Raw genomic sequence first — 15,503 nt, forward strand, 5'->3', positions numbered from 1 at the left:
TTAAAGTATTTTTTTCCATGTAGATTTCAAGAATACTACTTTGGAGCTAAAATTGCTGTTTCTTTTTTGTCTTTGGAAAATTATTATGGGGAGGCATTGAGCATTTTGGTTCACAGTTAAAATTGATGTTTATCTTTATTAGCAGAATAAGCTTATAGTCAAGTTTGTGAATTTATGCAAAGTCCATATGACCTGTTAGGATTTTGATGACAATCAGATAAAAGATACTTGACTTTCAATATCAGTTGTTGTAATATTTATATTTACATTATGTTCACAGGGGAAAATAAAATTCTGGGAGACTTTTATATGAGCTAAGTTTTGTTGTTGATTTTTTTTCAAAACTGTCCAGATGGTTCAAGAATTACTTTGATGCTAATGCCAAAAAATACGTATTATATTAAAATCTGTTTCAGGTTTTCCTTTTTCAAATGAGTAGTCCTTTATGAAGTAAAAAGCAAGGAGTGATACGAATTCTCTTATACTCAGACTATTCTAACTAGAAGAAAAGTTTTGCATTTGCAGTCGAGTAAACACATTCCTAAATCTTGTAATTTGGGGGTTTGGGGGAGTAGCAAAACTGCCAGTGTTAACTGTATGTTAATATTTTGTTCTTTTCTCAGAAAAGAAATTTCATTTCAGTATAGGTGACTATGCAGCCTGCAATTCAAGTAAGTTTTTTTCTGGGAAACAATATTTAAATTATGAGATTAATATAATTGAGCTGTAATAATTAGCAAAGATAAAATTATCACAAAGTGTTCTTATTGTGCTAGTTTTTTTTAAGCATCACATTTTAATAACAGAAATACTATATTTTGACTGTCTAGTTCTCAAAAACTTTCAATTCTAAGCTTTTGTTTATACTGAATATTTGTAAAATTCAAAAATACCTTAGCGTTATCTCTTCTCGGCCTTTTGGCTAAGATCAAGTGTAAAAATATCTTAGGGTTGGTAGGTCTGTCTTATTTATACCACTGTGGGAAAAGAGGTGGAATATTTTGTGGTTTTCCGCTCATTACAATTTAGTATGTATTTACAGTTAAAAGAGCTTTTAGTGAAAACAAATATATGTTTTTAAATTTCAGATAGTTGTTCATGTGCTCTATAAATGCCTGTATATGACTGGCCATTAAAAATTTAAAGAGTGGGTTTGTGTGTGTGTGTGTGTGTGTGTGTGTGTGTGGAGGGATGCAAGCTGGGTGTAATGAGACAATCAGAATAGCCTTATATTTGAATGATTTCCAGAGTTGGTGTTTGCTATATTATTCTTATTTTTTATGTTTTCTTTCTTTTGTATAAATAGAACATGATTGAATATTAACTTAAAAGTCACACTGAAGGTCTGCCTGGAAAGAAGCAAGCAACTGATAATAAAATTTGCTTTGGGAAGTAAAAACTTGCATCAATTAGATTTCAGTTCTGATCCTAGTTCTGCCCCTTTGATTCTGAGATTCTGGCAAGTTATCTTACTTCTGAGTCTCTGCTTCCTTACCTCTGTGGTGAGGATAATAGTGATTAATTTGCAGGGTAGTTGTGAGGAATCAATGAGATAACATGTGCAAATGGCCTGCTAGAATATATATTGCCTGTAAGCACGTCAGAAGTTTGGTTGTATCCTTGGTATGATAAAATTTTCCAGATACAAACCTAGAGATAGTACCTGTGTCATAAAAGTCAGTTAGTCTTCCCTTCCCCTCCTCCTCCTTCTCCTCTCTCCTTTCCTTTCTCTTATCAATATAACAGTGGATGACTGCCTAGAGAAGATAATTAATCAAATGGTTAAGAACAGCCCTGCATGTGACCCTGTTGTCCACCTTCCTATACTCTGCAGCTATAATCTCCTACTCTGCTAATACAGTTCCATCATGCTTTTCCTTTTGGGACTGGGGAGTCCATGACTGTCTCCCAGAAGGTCTTATTCTTCCCTTTTGGTTCCTCTCACATCCACTTGCATATGCTCAGAACTCTGTTTTTACTCAAAATCATTTTTGACCTGATTACTTCTATTCATCCCCTTTTTATCCAAGTCTGAGGAATGTCATTAGCTTCTTATCAATTATATTTTCTTGATTCCTTATAGAGTGTTTTTTATTGTTGCCGCATTGCCCATGTTTTTTCTTATTTCTACACTAATGGCCATTTATATCCTCTTAACATGGTAGATTCTTTCATAGTTTGTCTAATGGTTTCAAAAATCTTCTCTGATCCAGATTCTAAGGTCTGTCTTTATTGATTTTTTTTCCCCAAGACTATCCTCCCTTCACATGTCTCATGGAGGTTTTTGCTGCTGAATGTGAGGACTTCCCAGGATTTCTACCTCTTTCTGTGCCAATTATATTAGACAGTTACTTGGTTATTAAGTGCCTTGCAGAGAGGAGACATCCAGTGAATAGCTGTTATTAATTGATGTCTTACTAATTTAATACTTTAAGATATTTCTTGCCATTGATCTGTGTCGTTCATTCTGATTAATAAACATATAGTATAAAAGCCAACAGACAATAGTTCTTAACCTTTCTGGGGTCATAGTCCCATTTGAAAATCTGACAAAGGCTATGAAATCACTCTGTGAAAAGGCCCATTTGTACATAGGCATAAAATTTTGCCTAAATGTAAGCAAGTACCTAAGTTAATCTGTAGAGTACCCATGAATTAAATATCTGTTAATGACAATATGACAGCTTTCAGCATGTTTGAGAACAATCTTCATACATGCAGTTTTTGTTAATATCTAACTTTTAATACTAATTTCTACTGACTAGCCCAGGTTATTACTAAAGTCGTCTGCTTGCAATAATAGGAAAATCCAACATGTACTCTTCTCTGTAATGTGACAAGAAGTAAAAGTGACTTTTTTTTTTTAAATGTTAGCTTCTCCATTTTCATACACGATTTAAAAAAAACCACTCTCTTAATTTATGCTCTTCTTTCCTTGACAAACATTTACATCTGCGCTGCTTTTTTTCAGCTCAACCAGATGGTTAATGGACAAATAACATATTCCATTGACTGTCAAATACAATTGATTGTAAGATACATTTTGATTTTGATGGTACAAAGAGTCATTTGCTAATATCTGTTCCTCAATTATTGAACGAATATGTTTGAATACTATGTGCTAAGCATTACCTTGAGTCCCAGGATTATAATAGAAATAAGATATGCTTATAAAGGGAAGAATTAGTAAAGCGTTACTGTACTTCCTTGGAAATAATTTTAAGAGAATTCAGGGAAATAAATAACATCGTTTTCCTATTCATAGGATCCTCATATATTTAGGAATTCATTTCCCAATCCCTACCCTAATTCCTGAAGTAAATGTCCCTTAAATAACTTGCATTTCTTTTTTGTCTTTGACAGGTTTTTTAATTTACTTTTATTTTATTTTTTATTTTTTATTAGATTTCCCTACCCCTGCATACCTCTTGAGTTTATTCATTTTCTTTGTTTGCTTTCGGGTTAAAAAAAAAAACAAACTTGTTTATTTCTCATCATAGGAGATTGGAAATAGCTTCCCCCTCCTTCCCGCCACCAGTTTGTTGCAATATCTATGGTATTGCTGTAGATTTTGATCTGGTATAGTAAGACTTGCCTCAAATGAACCTCAGTAAGCTTAATATATTTTAAGGGGAAAATGGTCTATATTTAAAAATCAAGAAAGGACTAGATTCACTTGGTATTCCTTTTACTTACAGTTCTTTTTTAAAAGTTTTTTTTTTTTTTAAATTTTGAAGCCATCACAGACTACAGAGTAGTTAAATGTAGTACAGAGAAATTTGTTTGCCTGAGCCATTTGAGAGGAAGTGGCGACTCTAGTGCACTATTACCTCTGAATATTTTAGTGTGTATTTCTCAAAAACGAGGACCTCTTCCTATACAACCACAATGAAATAATCAGAATCAGGATATTAATGCTGCTGCAGTACTACTATTTAATACGCAGGCCACTTTCAAGTGTTGCCAGTTGTCTCAGTAATAACCAGCTCAAATTTATGTGTTGCATTTAATTTTCATGTCTCTTTAGTCTTCATTAGGCTGGAACAGTATCTCAGTCTTTGCTTGTCTTTAATTACCTTGATACTTTTGAATATTCCAGACCACTTATCTTGTAGAATGTCCCTCAATTTGGATTTGCTTGATGTTTTTTCATGACTAAACTTAGGTTATGCATCTTGGGCAGGAATTTTTCTCATTGCGTCCTATCAGGTGGCATACGATTTTGATTTGCCCCATTATTGATGGAGTTCACCTCCGTTATTTGGTTCAGATGCTGTCTGTCAGGTTTCTGAACTGTAAAATTACTCCTTTTCCCTTTGTAGTATTTTGTATGCAGGTACTTTGAAACTATGTAAAAATCCCATTCTTGTCAAAATTTTGGTGTATTCGTTTATATCTGTGTTAACTTATAGTTTCCTATTTTATTCAGTGTGGTATAATCCATTTCTATCATTTATCTCAATGCTCAAATTGCCCTCAGTTCAGCCAGTAGAAGTCCCTTCATGCTGGCTTATGTGTCCTTTTGGCATTCTTCGAGAGTTTCTTTACTTTCAGATAAGAGATACTTGAATTCAACACCAAAGGATTCGTTCTTGCTTCTCTCATTCCATATTTGTACCTGCCTTCAGTGAGAAGATTGGCTCCCATTTGATAAATCCTAATGTGTGTTACCATTCTTTCATTGTTGCTGCCACCCACACCCTGGGTAGATGCTCAGCTCACTTGGACTCTGACACTCTGTATTGGGACATTCCCCCTTTGCACCTGTTAGATGCCCTCTTTATCCTACTCAGGGTCTGACATCTTGCACAGGGCTGTCCCCATACCTGGATGCCCACTCACCTCACTCATGCTCTGACTGTCCATTCCGAGCCACCCCACTCTTGGAATCTCCTATGCATTCACTTAGGCTCTAATAATATTCCTAAGTTGTTCAGTAAGGAGAAGGACAAGAGATATTTATATCTGTTTTAAAAAGTGACTTCATAATGACATGATTACTTCTTTTACAATCTGAAGAATTGATACAGCCTTTTCTATAAATAATCTTACATTAAAGAATCTCTAATCATATTTCAAAATTTTGCAAGTGTCGATTATAACATCTATACAATTATAAAATTTATAGAGTGTCAGTTTTTATTCTAAACTTCAGTTGGCCAGGTAGTATTTCATGCTTTGTGGGCCAGTAGGCAAAACTGAGATACTATGCAGTTACTTATATAACAGCCATTTTAAAATGTACAAACCATTCTTAGCTTCTGGGCTTACAAAATAGGTGAGACAAGATTTTCCCCATGGACTATAGTTTGCCATCCACTTGTTTTAAACTAAAGTACTTAGAAATTTTTTTAAAGATAACACTGTTACTATGATTTGAAATTTACAAAATGCCATTTATGCTTCATTCATTCAACAAATGTTTATTGAGTCTCTGCTATCTGCTAGGCCCAATGCCAGATGCTACAAAGGTGTGTTTTATAAGGCAGGAATCACTAACCCATCCTACAGCTAAGATGTTAAGACTCTGGCCAAGTAACTTGTTAAACTTACTCAGCTAACAAGTGAAGGAAAAATATTATTTGTTGAATTGTACCCTCTTGGCTCAATAGTAGAATCCATTCATTAATTAGGGGTTTTCTTACATTTACCACAGTATTGAATATTGAAAATGTCTTGGCTGGGCACAGTGGCTCATGCCTATAATCCCAGCACTTTGGGAGTCTGAGGTGGAAGGATCACTTGAGCCCGGTAGTTCAAGACCAGCCTGGGCAACATAGGGTGACCACATCTCTGCAATACATAAAATTAAAAACTTAGCTGGGTGTGGTGGCATGTGCCTGTGCTCTCAGCTACTCGGGAGGCTGAGGTGGGAGGATTGCTTGAGCCTGGGAGTCGAGGCTGCAGTGAACCATAATGACATCACTGCACTCTAGCCTGGGCAGCAGAATAGGACTAATACTTTGCTTCTAATTTATATATTTGCTGTGAGCTACAGCAGCTTTTTATATGTGTCTATTATGTATGATTTATGCTTCATCATTTAAATATTGATGTGGATTATGATGACTTTTAGCAAAGGTTTTATTCATTCAGTTGATTGATTTTTTTTTTTTCTTTAGGTATGGTTTGGAGAAGATCTGCCTCTAAGTCCTCGGAGTCCTCTGACTCCCAGACACGGACCAGGATTGGCTAATGTTTGTCAGTATGATGAGTGGATAGCTGTGAGGCATGAAGCCACTTTGTTGCCCATGCAAGAAGATCTGTCAATCTGGTTATCTGGTTTATTAGGTGAGGCTTGAAACAATACCCAAAATTGTATTATCTTATTCAATATGCATTTATTGAGAGCCTTACTCTTTGTCAAGGAGTGATTGTTACAGATGCTGGGGATACTCTAGTGAATGAAATATTCAGTGCCCTTGCTCTCACCAAGGTTACGTTTCAGCTGGGGAAATAGTCTGATTCATCTTGAACCTTGGGTCTTGAATAGTAGGAAATTTGCGATTTAACTGAAGAGGTCAGTAAGCTTTGAATAATGAACATTTTCACTGTTAATATTAAAATCATCTTTAAAAATTGTATTGGTCTAATTTTTTTTTTTTACTGATTTCCTCCCACCTTGACCCACCTTAGTCTTTTATAAGCCATGAACTTTGAGTGAAACTTACACTGTAGGTTAAATGATTACAATTTCTGAGGCATTGAAGGATAGAGCCATATGAAACCTAGGAAGAAATGTCAGGTTGGAGAATGTCTGGCATCATATTTTTTACTCTATTAGAGAATATGATGAATGCTTTAAACTTTCTCCCCAGAAAAATTTTACTTTAAATAATTTTATGTAGAATTCTCAAGTTTTCATGAAAAAGAATATTTTAAAAGATATAGCCCTTCCAAGATAATTAAATACCAAATACCCATTGTAGTTGTCTATTATCAGTTTGATGGATAATGTTTAGAGTTTATTATGTAATAATAATGTTTTTAAAGAAGACATTCTAGAAGTAAAAAGTTAGTATTCCCTGGGTATTTGTTATGGTATTGTCTTTAATTTTAAAATTGCAACCAAGTCCATCTTATTTATTGAGACTGTTTTTCTTGTGCAAGGAATATTAATATGCAGTGAATTTATTTCATTTTAAATGAAATAAAATCGATGTCAGTTTTCTTTATTTTTTCTGTACTTCTACATTACAGATATTTTTGTTTCAGTATCATTAACTGGCCATTATTTGCTATTTTAACTGTACCTTCTAAGAGTAGGTATTTAGAGTCTGATCTGATATTTTTCTAGTGTTTTGCTGTAATCTGATTCTATGTAATTAATTTTAACCATATTGTTTGAGTTTTTCTTTCTAGAAGAATCTTAACTTTGAAATATATTTTTAGGTATTAAAGTTAAGGCAGAAAAATTATTGGAAGAACTTGATAATGGAGTACTATTATGTCAACTGATTGATGTTCTTCAAAACATGGTGAAAACATGCAACGCTGAAGAATCAGGGGTAAGTAAATGTTTGACAGTATTGATTTTATGTCTTGGTACATATTAATTTATGTACATTTCTTATCTCTAGAAGGTTGTAAACTTCCATGCCAACTACCTATGAGATGTTAAATAATTTACTTAACCCTTTTCAAAATCTGGAAAAATGTTCTCTTTCATAAAATGAGATTAGCAGTTACCTTAGGATTTATTTGTGAGAGTTCAATCAAATTAAATGAATGAATGTATAGATGGTGTCTAACATAGTGCTTGATGCATAGTAGATCCAGCTCTTCTTGAGAACATTAACATAACTTCCTTGTAGAACTGTTGTGAGGGTTAAATGGGAAAAGAGCTTGTGATGGTTCCTGGCACACAAGTAGCAGCTGCTATTATTATTATTTTCTTCTTTATACATTCTCCATATATTGCGTTGGTAAATTTTATAAATATTTATTGGATAAATAATAAATTTTTTAGACAGTTTTCATTCATTAACCCTGAAGTCATGATTTGAAGTAGATAAGGTTTCCTGTCTTTTCATCAAATGTAGGTATTCTCAAGAGTTTGGAGTCTGGAAATTTACACACAGTTGGTGGAAATATAAAGGAGTATCATCATTCTGGGGTACAGTGGATGATATGTGTGTGTATATATATATATATGTATATCACTGAAAATAAAGTATATCTTGTAAAAAATATTTTGTGGGTACATATACTAGGTGTATATACTTATGGGGTACCTGAGATACTTTGATACAGGCATGCAATAAGTAATAATCACATCATGGAAAATAGGATATCCATTCCCTCAAGCATTTATTCTTTGTTTTTACAAGCAATCCAATTGTACTCCTTTAGTTATTTTTAAATGTACAATTAAACTATTATTGACTGTAGTCACCCTGTTGTGCTATCAAGTACTAGGTCTTAATAATTCTTTCTAACTATATTTTTTGCACCCTTAACCATCTCCACTTCCCCCCACCTCCCATAACTCTTCCCAGCCTCTGCTAACCATCCTTCTGCTATCTCCATGAGTTCAATTGTTTTGATTTTTAGCACCCACAAATAATTGAGAACATTTGGTGATTTTCTTTCTTGCCTAATATATTTCACTTAACATAATGACCTACAGTTCCAACCATGTTGTTGCAAATGACAGGATCTCAGTCTTTTTAATAGCTCAGTGGTACTCCATTGTATATATATGCCACATTTTCTTTACCTAGTCGTCTGTTGATGGACTTTTAGGTTGATTCCAAATCTTGGTTATTGAGAACAGTGCTTCAGAAAACATGGGAGTGCAGATAGTCTCTTTAATATACTGATTTCCTTTCTGTTGGGTATATACCCAGTGGGTTGTTGGGTCATATGGTAGCTCTATGTTTAGTTTTCTGAGGAACCTCCAAACTGTTCTCCATAGTGGCTGTAGTGATTTATATTACCACCAGCAGTGTATGAAGGTTCCCTTTTCTCCACATCTTTGCCAGCATTTGTTATTGCTTGTCTTCTGGATAAAAGCCATTTTAATTGGGGTGAGATATCTCATTGTAGTTTTAATTTGCATTTCTCTGATGATCAGTGATGTTGAGCACCTTTTCATATACCTGTTTGCCATTTGTGTGTCTTTTGAGAAATGTCTATTCAAATTTTTTGCCCATTTTTAAATCGGATTATTAGATTTTATCCTACAGAGTTGTTTGAGCTCCTTATATATTCTACTTATTAATCCTTTGTCAGATGGATTGTTTGCAAATATTTTATCCCATTCTCTGGGTTGTTTTTCAATGTGTTGTTTCTTTTACAGTGCAGAAGCTTTTTAACTTGATATGATTCTATTTATTTTTGATTTGGTTGCTTCTGCTTTTGGGGTATTACGAAGTTTTTGCCCAGACCAATATCCTGGAGAGTTTTCCCAATGTTTTCTTGTAGCAGTTGCATAGTATGAGGTCTTAGATTTAAGTCTTTAATCCATTTTTATTTCATTTTTATATATGGTGAGAGATAGGGGTCAAGTTTCGTTCTTCTGCGTGTGAATACCCAGTTTTCCCAGCAGATTTTATCGAAGAGACTGTCCTTTCTCCAATCTATGTTCTTAGCACCTTTGTTATAAGTGAGTTCACTGTAGTTATCTGGATTTATTTCTGGGTTTTCTTTTCTGTTCCATTGGTCTGTGTCTCTTTTTATGCCAGTACCATACTGTTTTGGTTGAAGTTAGGTAATGTGATTCCTCCAATTTTGTTCTTTTTGCTCAAGATAGCTTTGATTATTCTCGGTCTTTTGTGATTCCATATAAATTTTAGGATCTTTTTTCCATTTCTATGAAGAACGTCATTGGTATTTTGATAAGGATTGCATTGAATCTGTAGATTGCTTTGAGTAGTATAGCCATTTTAACAATATTGATTCTTTCAATCCATGCACATGGAATATTTTTCCATTTTTTGGTGTCCTCTTCAATTTTTCATTAGTGTTTTGTTTATCGTAGAGATATTTCACTTCTTAGCTTAAGTTAATTCCTAGGTATTTAATTTTATTTGTGACTGTTGTAAATGGGATTACTTTTTATTTCCTTCTCAGATTGTTGGCACAAAAATGCTACAGATTTTTGTATGTTGATTTTGTGTCCTGAAACTTTATTGAATTTGTTTATCAGCTCTAATAGTTTTTTTGTGTGTGGGGTCTTTAGGTTTTTCTAAATATAAGATCGTATCATCTGCAAACAAGAATATTTGACATCCTCCTTTCCAGTTTGGATGCAAAATCTTTCTTTCTCTTGTCTGATTACTCTAGCTAGGACTTCCAGAACTGGGTTGAATGACAATGATGAAAGTGGGCATCCTTGTTGTGGTCCAGACCTTAGAGGAAAGGCTTTCAGTTTTTCCCCATTTGGTATGATACTAGCTGTGGGTCTGTCATCATATGGCTTTTATTATGCTGAGGTGTGTTCCTTCTATACCCAGTTTCTTTAGGGTTTTTATCACAAAGGGATTTAAATTTTATCAAATGCTTTTTCAACATCAGTTGAAATGATATATATGGTTTTTATACTTCATTCTGTTGGTAAGATGTATCACACTGATTTATTTGCATATGTTGAAACATCTTTGCATCCCTGGGATAAATCCCAGTTGGTCATGATGAGTAATCTTTTAAATGTATTGTTGAATTCAGTTTGCTAGTATTTTGTTGAGGATTTTTGCAGCAACATTCATCAGAGATATTGGTCCGTTGTCTTCATTTTTTGATATATGTTTGTCTGGTTTTGGTGTAATACTGGCCTCATCAAATGAGTTTGGAAGTAATCCCTCCTCTGCTGCTTTTCAGAATAGTTTGAGTAGGATTGCTATTAATTCTTCTTTAAATGTTTAACCCAAAGAACACTAGGGCTTCAGCAGTGAAGCCCTCGGGTCCCAGGCTTTTCTTCACTGGGAGGCTTTTTATTACGGCTTTGATCTTGTTAACTTGTTATTGGTCTGTTCAGGTTTTGTTGTCATACAGTTGCTCAGTATGATCCTTTAAATTTCTGTGGTATCAGTTGTAATGTCTCCTTTTTCATCTCTGATTTTATTTGGGTCTTCTCTCTTTTTTTCTTAGTCTGACTTAAGGTCTGTCAATTTTATTTATCCTTTCAAAAAACCAACTTTAAGTTTTGTTTGTCTTTTGGTATTGTTTTTGTCATTTCAATTTTATTTATTTCTGCTGGTTTTGATTATTTCTTTTCTTGTACTAATTTCAAGTTGATTTGCATTTGCTTTTTAGTTCTTTAAGATGCATTGTTAGGTTATTTATTTTAAGTTTTTCTTCTTTTTTGATGTGGACACTTACAGCTATAAATTTACCTCTTAATACTGCTTTCACTGTATCCCATAGGTTTTGGTATTTGTGTTTTCATTATTATTTTTTTCAAGAAAAATTTTCAGTTTTCTTCTTAATTTCCTCATTGACCCACTGGTCAGTCATTCAGGAACATATTGTTTAATTTCCATGTGTTTATATTGTTTCTGAAATTACTCTTGTTATGGATTTCCAGTTTTATTCCATTATGGTCAGAGAAGATGCTTTATGTTATTTCAGGTTTTTTTTAACGTTTTAGGACTTGTTTTGTGACCTAACATGATCTATGCTTGAGAATGATCCATCTGCTGAGGAGAATAAAGCAGCTGCTGAATGAGATGTTCTGTAAATATCTATTAGGTCCATTTGTTCTATAGTGAAGATTAAGTCTGATGTGTCTTTTTTGATTTTCTGTCTCCGGAAGATCTGACCAATGCTGAAAGTGGGGTGTTGGAGTCTATCTCTCTCTTTAGCTGTAATAATATTTGCTTTATTTATCTGAGTGTTCTAGCATTGGGTGTGTATATATTTACAATTTTTATATCCTCTTGCTGAATTGACCTCTTTGTCATTGTATAATGACCTTCTTTGTCTCTTCTTATGGGTTTTGTCTTAAAATTCATTTTGTCTGATATAAATATAGCTACTCCTGTTCTTTTTCGGTTTCCCATTGGCATGGAATATCTTTTTCCATCCCTATATTTTCAGTCTATATGTGTCTTTATAGGTGAAGAGTGTTTCTTGGAGGCGACAGATAATTGGGTCTTGCTTTTTCATCCATTCAGCTACCCTGTGTCTTTTGATTGGAGAATTTAGTCTATTTACATTCAGTGTTATAACTGATAAATAAGGACTTACTCCTGCCATTTTGCTGTTTTCTGGTTGTTTTTTGGTCGGCTCCTTCTTTCCTTCCTTCCTGTCTTTCTTTTAGTAAAGGTGATTTTCTCTGGTGGTATGCTTTAATTTCTTACTTTTTATTTTTATTTTTTGTGTATCTGTATCTGTTGTACGTTTTTTGATTTGAGGTTACCATGAGACTTGCAAATAATATAACCCATTATTTTAAACTGATTGCATAAGCAAATGAACTATTAGTAGCAAAAAGAAAACTAATAAAAACTCTAACTTCATCCCCTTGCTTTTTAATTTTTGTTGTTTTTCTTTATGTCTTATTATACTATGTCTTGAAAAGTTGTAGTTATTAATTTTGATTGGTTCATTGCTTAGTCTTTCTACTTTAATATAATATTTTGCATACCATAATTACAGTGTTACAGTATTTTGTGTTTTCCTGTGTACTATTACTAGTGAATTTTGTATTTTCAGATGATTTCTTATTGCTCATTAAAAGGCAAAAGATTTATATGCTCTGAAGAGAAACCAGAGTATTCTTATTGCTCATTAACATCCTTTTCTTTCAGACTGAAGAACTCACTTCAGCATTTCTTGTAGGATGGTCTGGTGTGGATGAAATCCCTCAGTTTTTGTTGTCTGGGAAAGTCTCTATTTCTCCTTCATGCTTAAAGGATATTTTCACTGGATATACTATTCTAGGGTAAAAGGTTTTTTCCTTCAGCACTTTAAATGCCATGTCACTCTTTCTTGGCCTGTAAGGTTTCCACTGAAAAATTTGCTGCCAGACATACTGGAGCTCCATTGTATATTATCTGTTTCTTTTCTATTGCTGCTTTTAGGATCCTTTCTTTATCCTTGACCTTTGGGAGTTTATTAAATGTCTTGAGGTAGTGTTCTTTGGGTTAAATCTGCTAGTGTTTTATAACCTTCTTGTACTTGAATATTGGTATCTTTCTCTAGGTTTGGGAAGTTCTGTGATAATACCCCTTTGAATAAACTTTCTATCCCCATCTCTCTCTCTCTCTGCCTCCTCTTTAAGGCCACTAACTCTTAGGTTTAGCCTTTTGAGGCTATTTTCTAGGTCCTTTAGGTATGCTTCGTTGTTTTTTATCTTTTCTTTTGTCTCCTCTGTATTTTCAAGTAGGCTTCCTTGAAGCTCAGTAATTCTTTCTTCTGCTTGATCGGTTCTGCTATTAAGAGACCCTGATGCATTTCTTCAGTATGTCAATTGCATTTCTCAACTCTAGAATTTCTACTTGATTCTTTTAAATAATTTCAGTCTCTTTGTTAAATTTGTCTGATAGTATTCTTTCTCTATGTTATCTTGAATTTATTTGAGTTTCCAAAACACAGCTATTTTCAATTCTCTGTCTGAAAGGTCACATATCTCTGTTTCTTCAGGATTGGTCCCTGGTACCTTATTTATTTAGTGAGGTCATGTTTTCCTGAATGGTCTTGATGCTTGTAAGTGTTCATCAGTGTCTAGGCATTGAAGAGTTAGGCATTTATTGTAGTCTTTGCAGTCTGGGCTTGTTGTGTCCATTGTTCTTGGGAAGGCTTTTCAGGTATTCAAAGGGACTTGGGCCCCAAACCCAATAATGCCGTGGTTCTCGCAGACTTATAGAGGTACCGCCTTAGTGATCTTGGATAAGGTCTAGAAGAATTCTCTGGATTACCAGATAGAGATTCTTGTGTGTGCATGTGGGTTTTTTTTCCTTACTTCATCCCAAACGAATGGAGTATCTCCCTTTGTGCTGGGCCTCCTGGATCTGGGGATGGGGGGACACAAGTGCCCCTGTGGCCACCACCACTGAGACTGCACTGTTTCACACCTGAAGCCAGCACAGCACTGGGTCTCGCCCAAGACCTGCTGTAACCACCACTTGCCTACCACCTAAGTTCACTCAAGGCCCTAGGGCTCTATTATCAGCAGGTGTCACAGCTAGCCAGGTTTGTGTCCCTCCCTTCAGAGTCATATTCCCCCAGGCCCTGTTGGGTCCAGAGATGCTGTCTGGGAGTGAGATTTAAGTCTTTTTTTTTTTTTTTTGAGACGGAGTCTTGCTCTGTCGCCCAGGCTGGAGTGCAGTGGTGCGATCTCAGCTCACTGCAAGCTCCACCTCCCGGGTTCACGCCATTCTCCTGCCTCAGCCTCCCGTGTAGCTGGGACTACAGGCACCCATCACTGCGCTCGGCTAATTTTTTTTGTATTTTTAGTAGAGACGGGGTTTCACCATGGTCTCGGTCTCCTGACCTCGTGATCCGCCCGCCTCGGCCTCCCAAGGTGCTGGGATTACAGGCTTGAGCCACCGCACCCAGCCTGAAGTCTTAAACCTTAGGAATTTACCTGATGTTTTGTTTTACTGCAGCAAAGCCAGCACTCAGACCACAAGCCAAAATCCTTCCCACTCTTTCTTCCTCTTTTTATGGGCAGAGGAGCCTCTCCCTGTGGCTACTACCACCACGGGCCCATGTGGGTTTCTGCCAGGCCACTGCTAATAGAACCCAAGGGCTCTTTAGTCAGCTTGTGGTGAATGCTGCCAGGCCTGGGACTTACCCTTCAGGGCAGTGGCCTGCCCTCTGGCCCAGGCCAGTTCCAGAAATGCTGACGAAGAGCCTAGGCCTGAAGCTGGGGACCCCTCAGAGCTTGCTTGGTGCTCTACCCCACCGTGGCTGAGTTGGTCCCTAAGGCACAAGACAGAGTCTGCCTTACTTTTCCCCCTGTCTTTCTCAAACAGGAGGAGTCTTTCATTGTAGGCACCAATACTGGGAATGTATTCAGTCCCACCTGAAGCTAGCATGTCTCAGAGCCCAACACCCATGGCGTATTACCTGGGTATCACTGCTGGTTATTCAGGGCCCAGGGATTCTTTACTCAGCAGGTGATGAATCCTGCCAGGTCACTACTGTGTCAAGGCAGCACTGAGTTCAGTGTAAATCCTCCAGTTGCTGCGCTGTCTCCCAAGTGCACAGCTTTCTCTGCACCTTGTGGCTGCTGCCAGTGGATGGGGGAGGGATGGTGCAAGCACACACTTAGCCACCCTGGTTGATGTCTCAGTAGGTCATATGCTCCTCCCCTCTGGTCCACTGGCTCTGAGTCCAGCTCAGCACTGGGCTTGCCTAGGACTTGGAATTCTTGTGGCCTAGACTGCCCCTCAGTTCACTTAGGTCCCCAGAGCACTCCAGTTTGTGGTAGCAAGGCTTGTCTGAACTCAAGCTCTGATTACTATAATGGGTGAGTCCCCTCTAGCTGGGGTTGGTCCAAATGCTTTCTCTATGGGCAGACGTCAGGTATTAAAGCCTGGTTCTGCCTTCTGCTG

At 36.1% G+C, this 15,503-nt stretch overlaps 1 protein-coding gene across 6 annotated transcripts in view; it reads left to right on the forward strand.

Moving 5' to 3' along the window:
• The window catches only part of GAS2L3 (growth arrest specific 2 like 3), a 55,046-nt gene that overhangs the window by 21,032 nt on the left and 18,511 nt on the right, over window positions 1-15,503 (forward strand). For 5 of the 6 annotated variants that reach the window (XM_055237900.2, XM_063615181.1, XM_063615180.1 and 2 more), the window contains 3 exons: window positions 624-671; window positions 6,123-6,291; window positions 7,393-7,508. In XM_055237900.2, the coding sequence (XP_055093875.1) occupies window positions 654-671; window positions 6,123-6,291; window positions 7,393-7,508 (303 nt within the window). In that variant the 5' untranslated portion in view covers window positions 624-653. The remainder of the gene's footprint in view (window positions 1-623; window positions 672-6,122; window positions 6,292-7,392; window positions 7,509-15,503) is intronic. The other variant, XM_063615182.1, reaches the window with a different exon arrangement.

Source organism: Symphalangus syndactylus, chromosome 13 (genome assembly GCF_028878055.3).
Source record: "Symphalangus syndactylus isolate Jambi chromosome 13, NHGRI_mSymSyn1-v2.1_pri, whole genome shotgun sequence".
Classification (NCBI taxonomy): Eukaryota; Metazoa; Chordata; class Mammalia; order Primates; family Hylobatidae; genus Symphalangus; species Symphalangus syndactylus.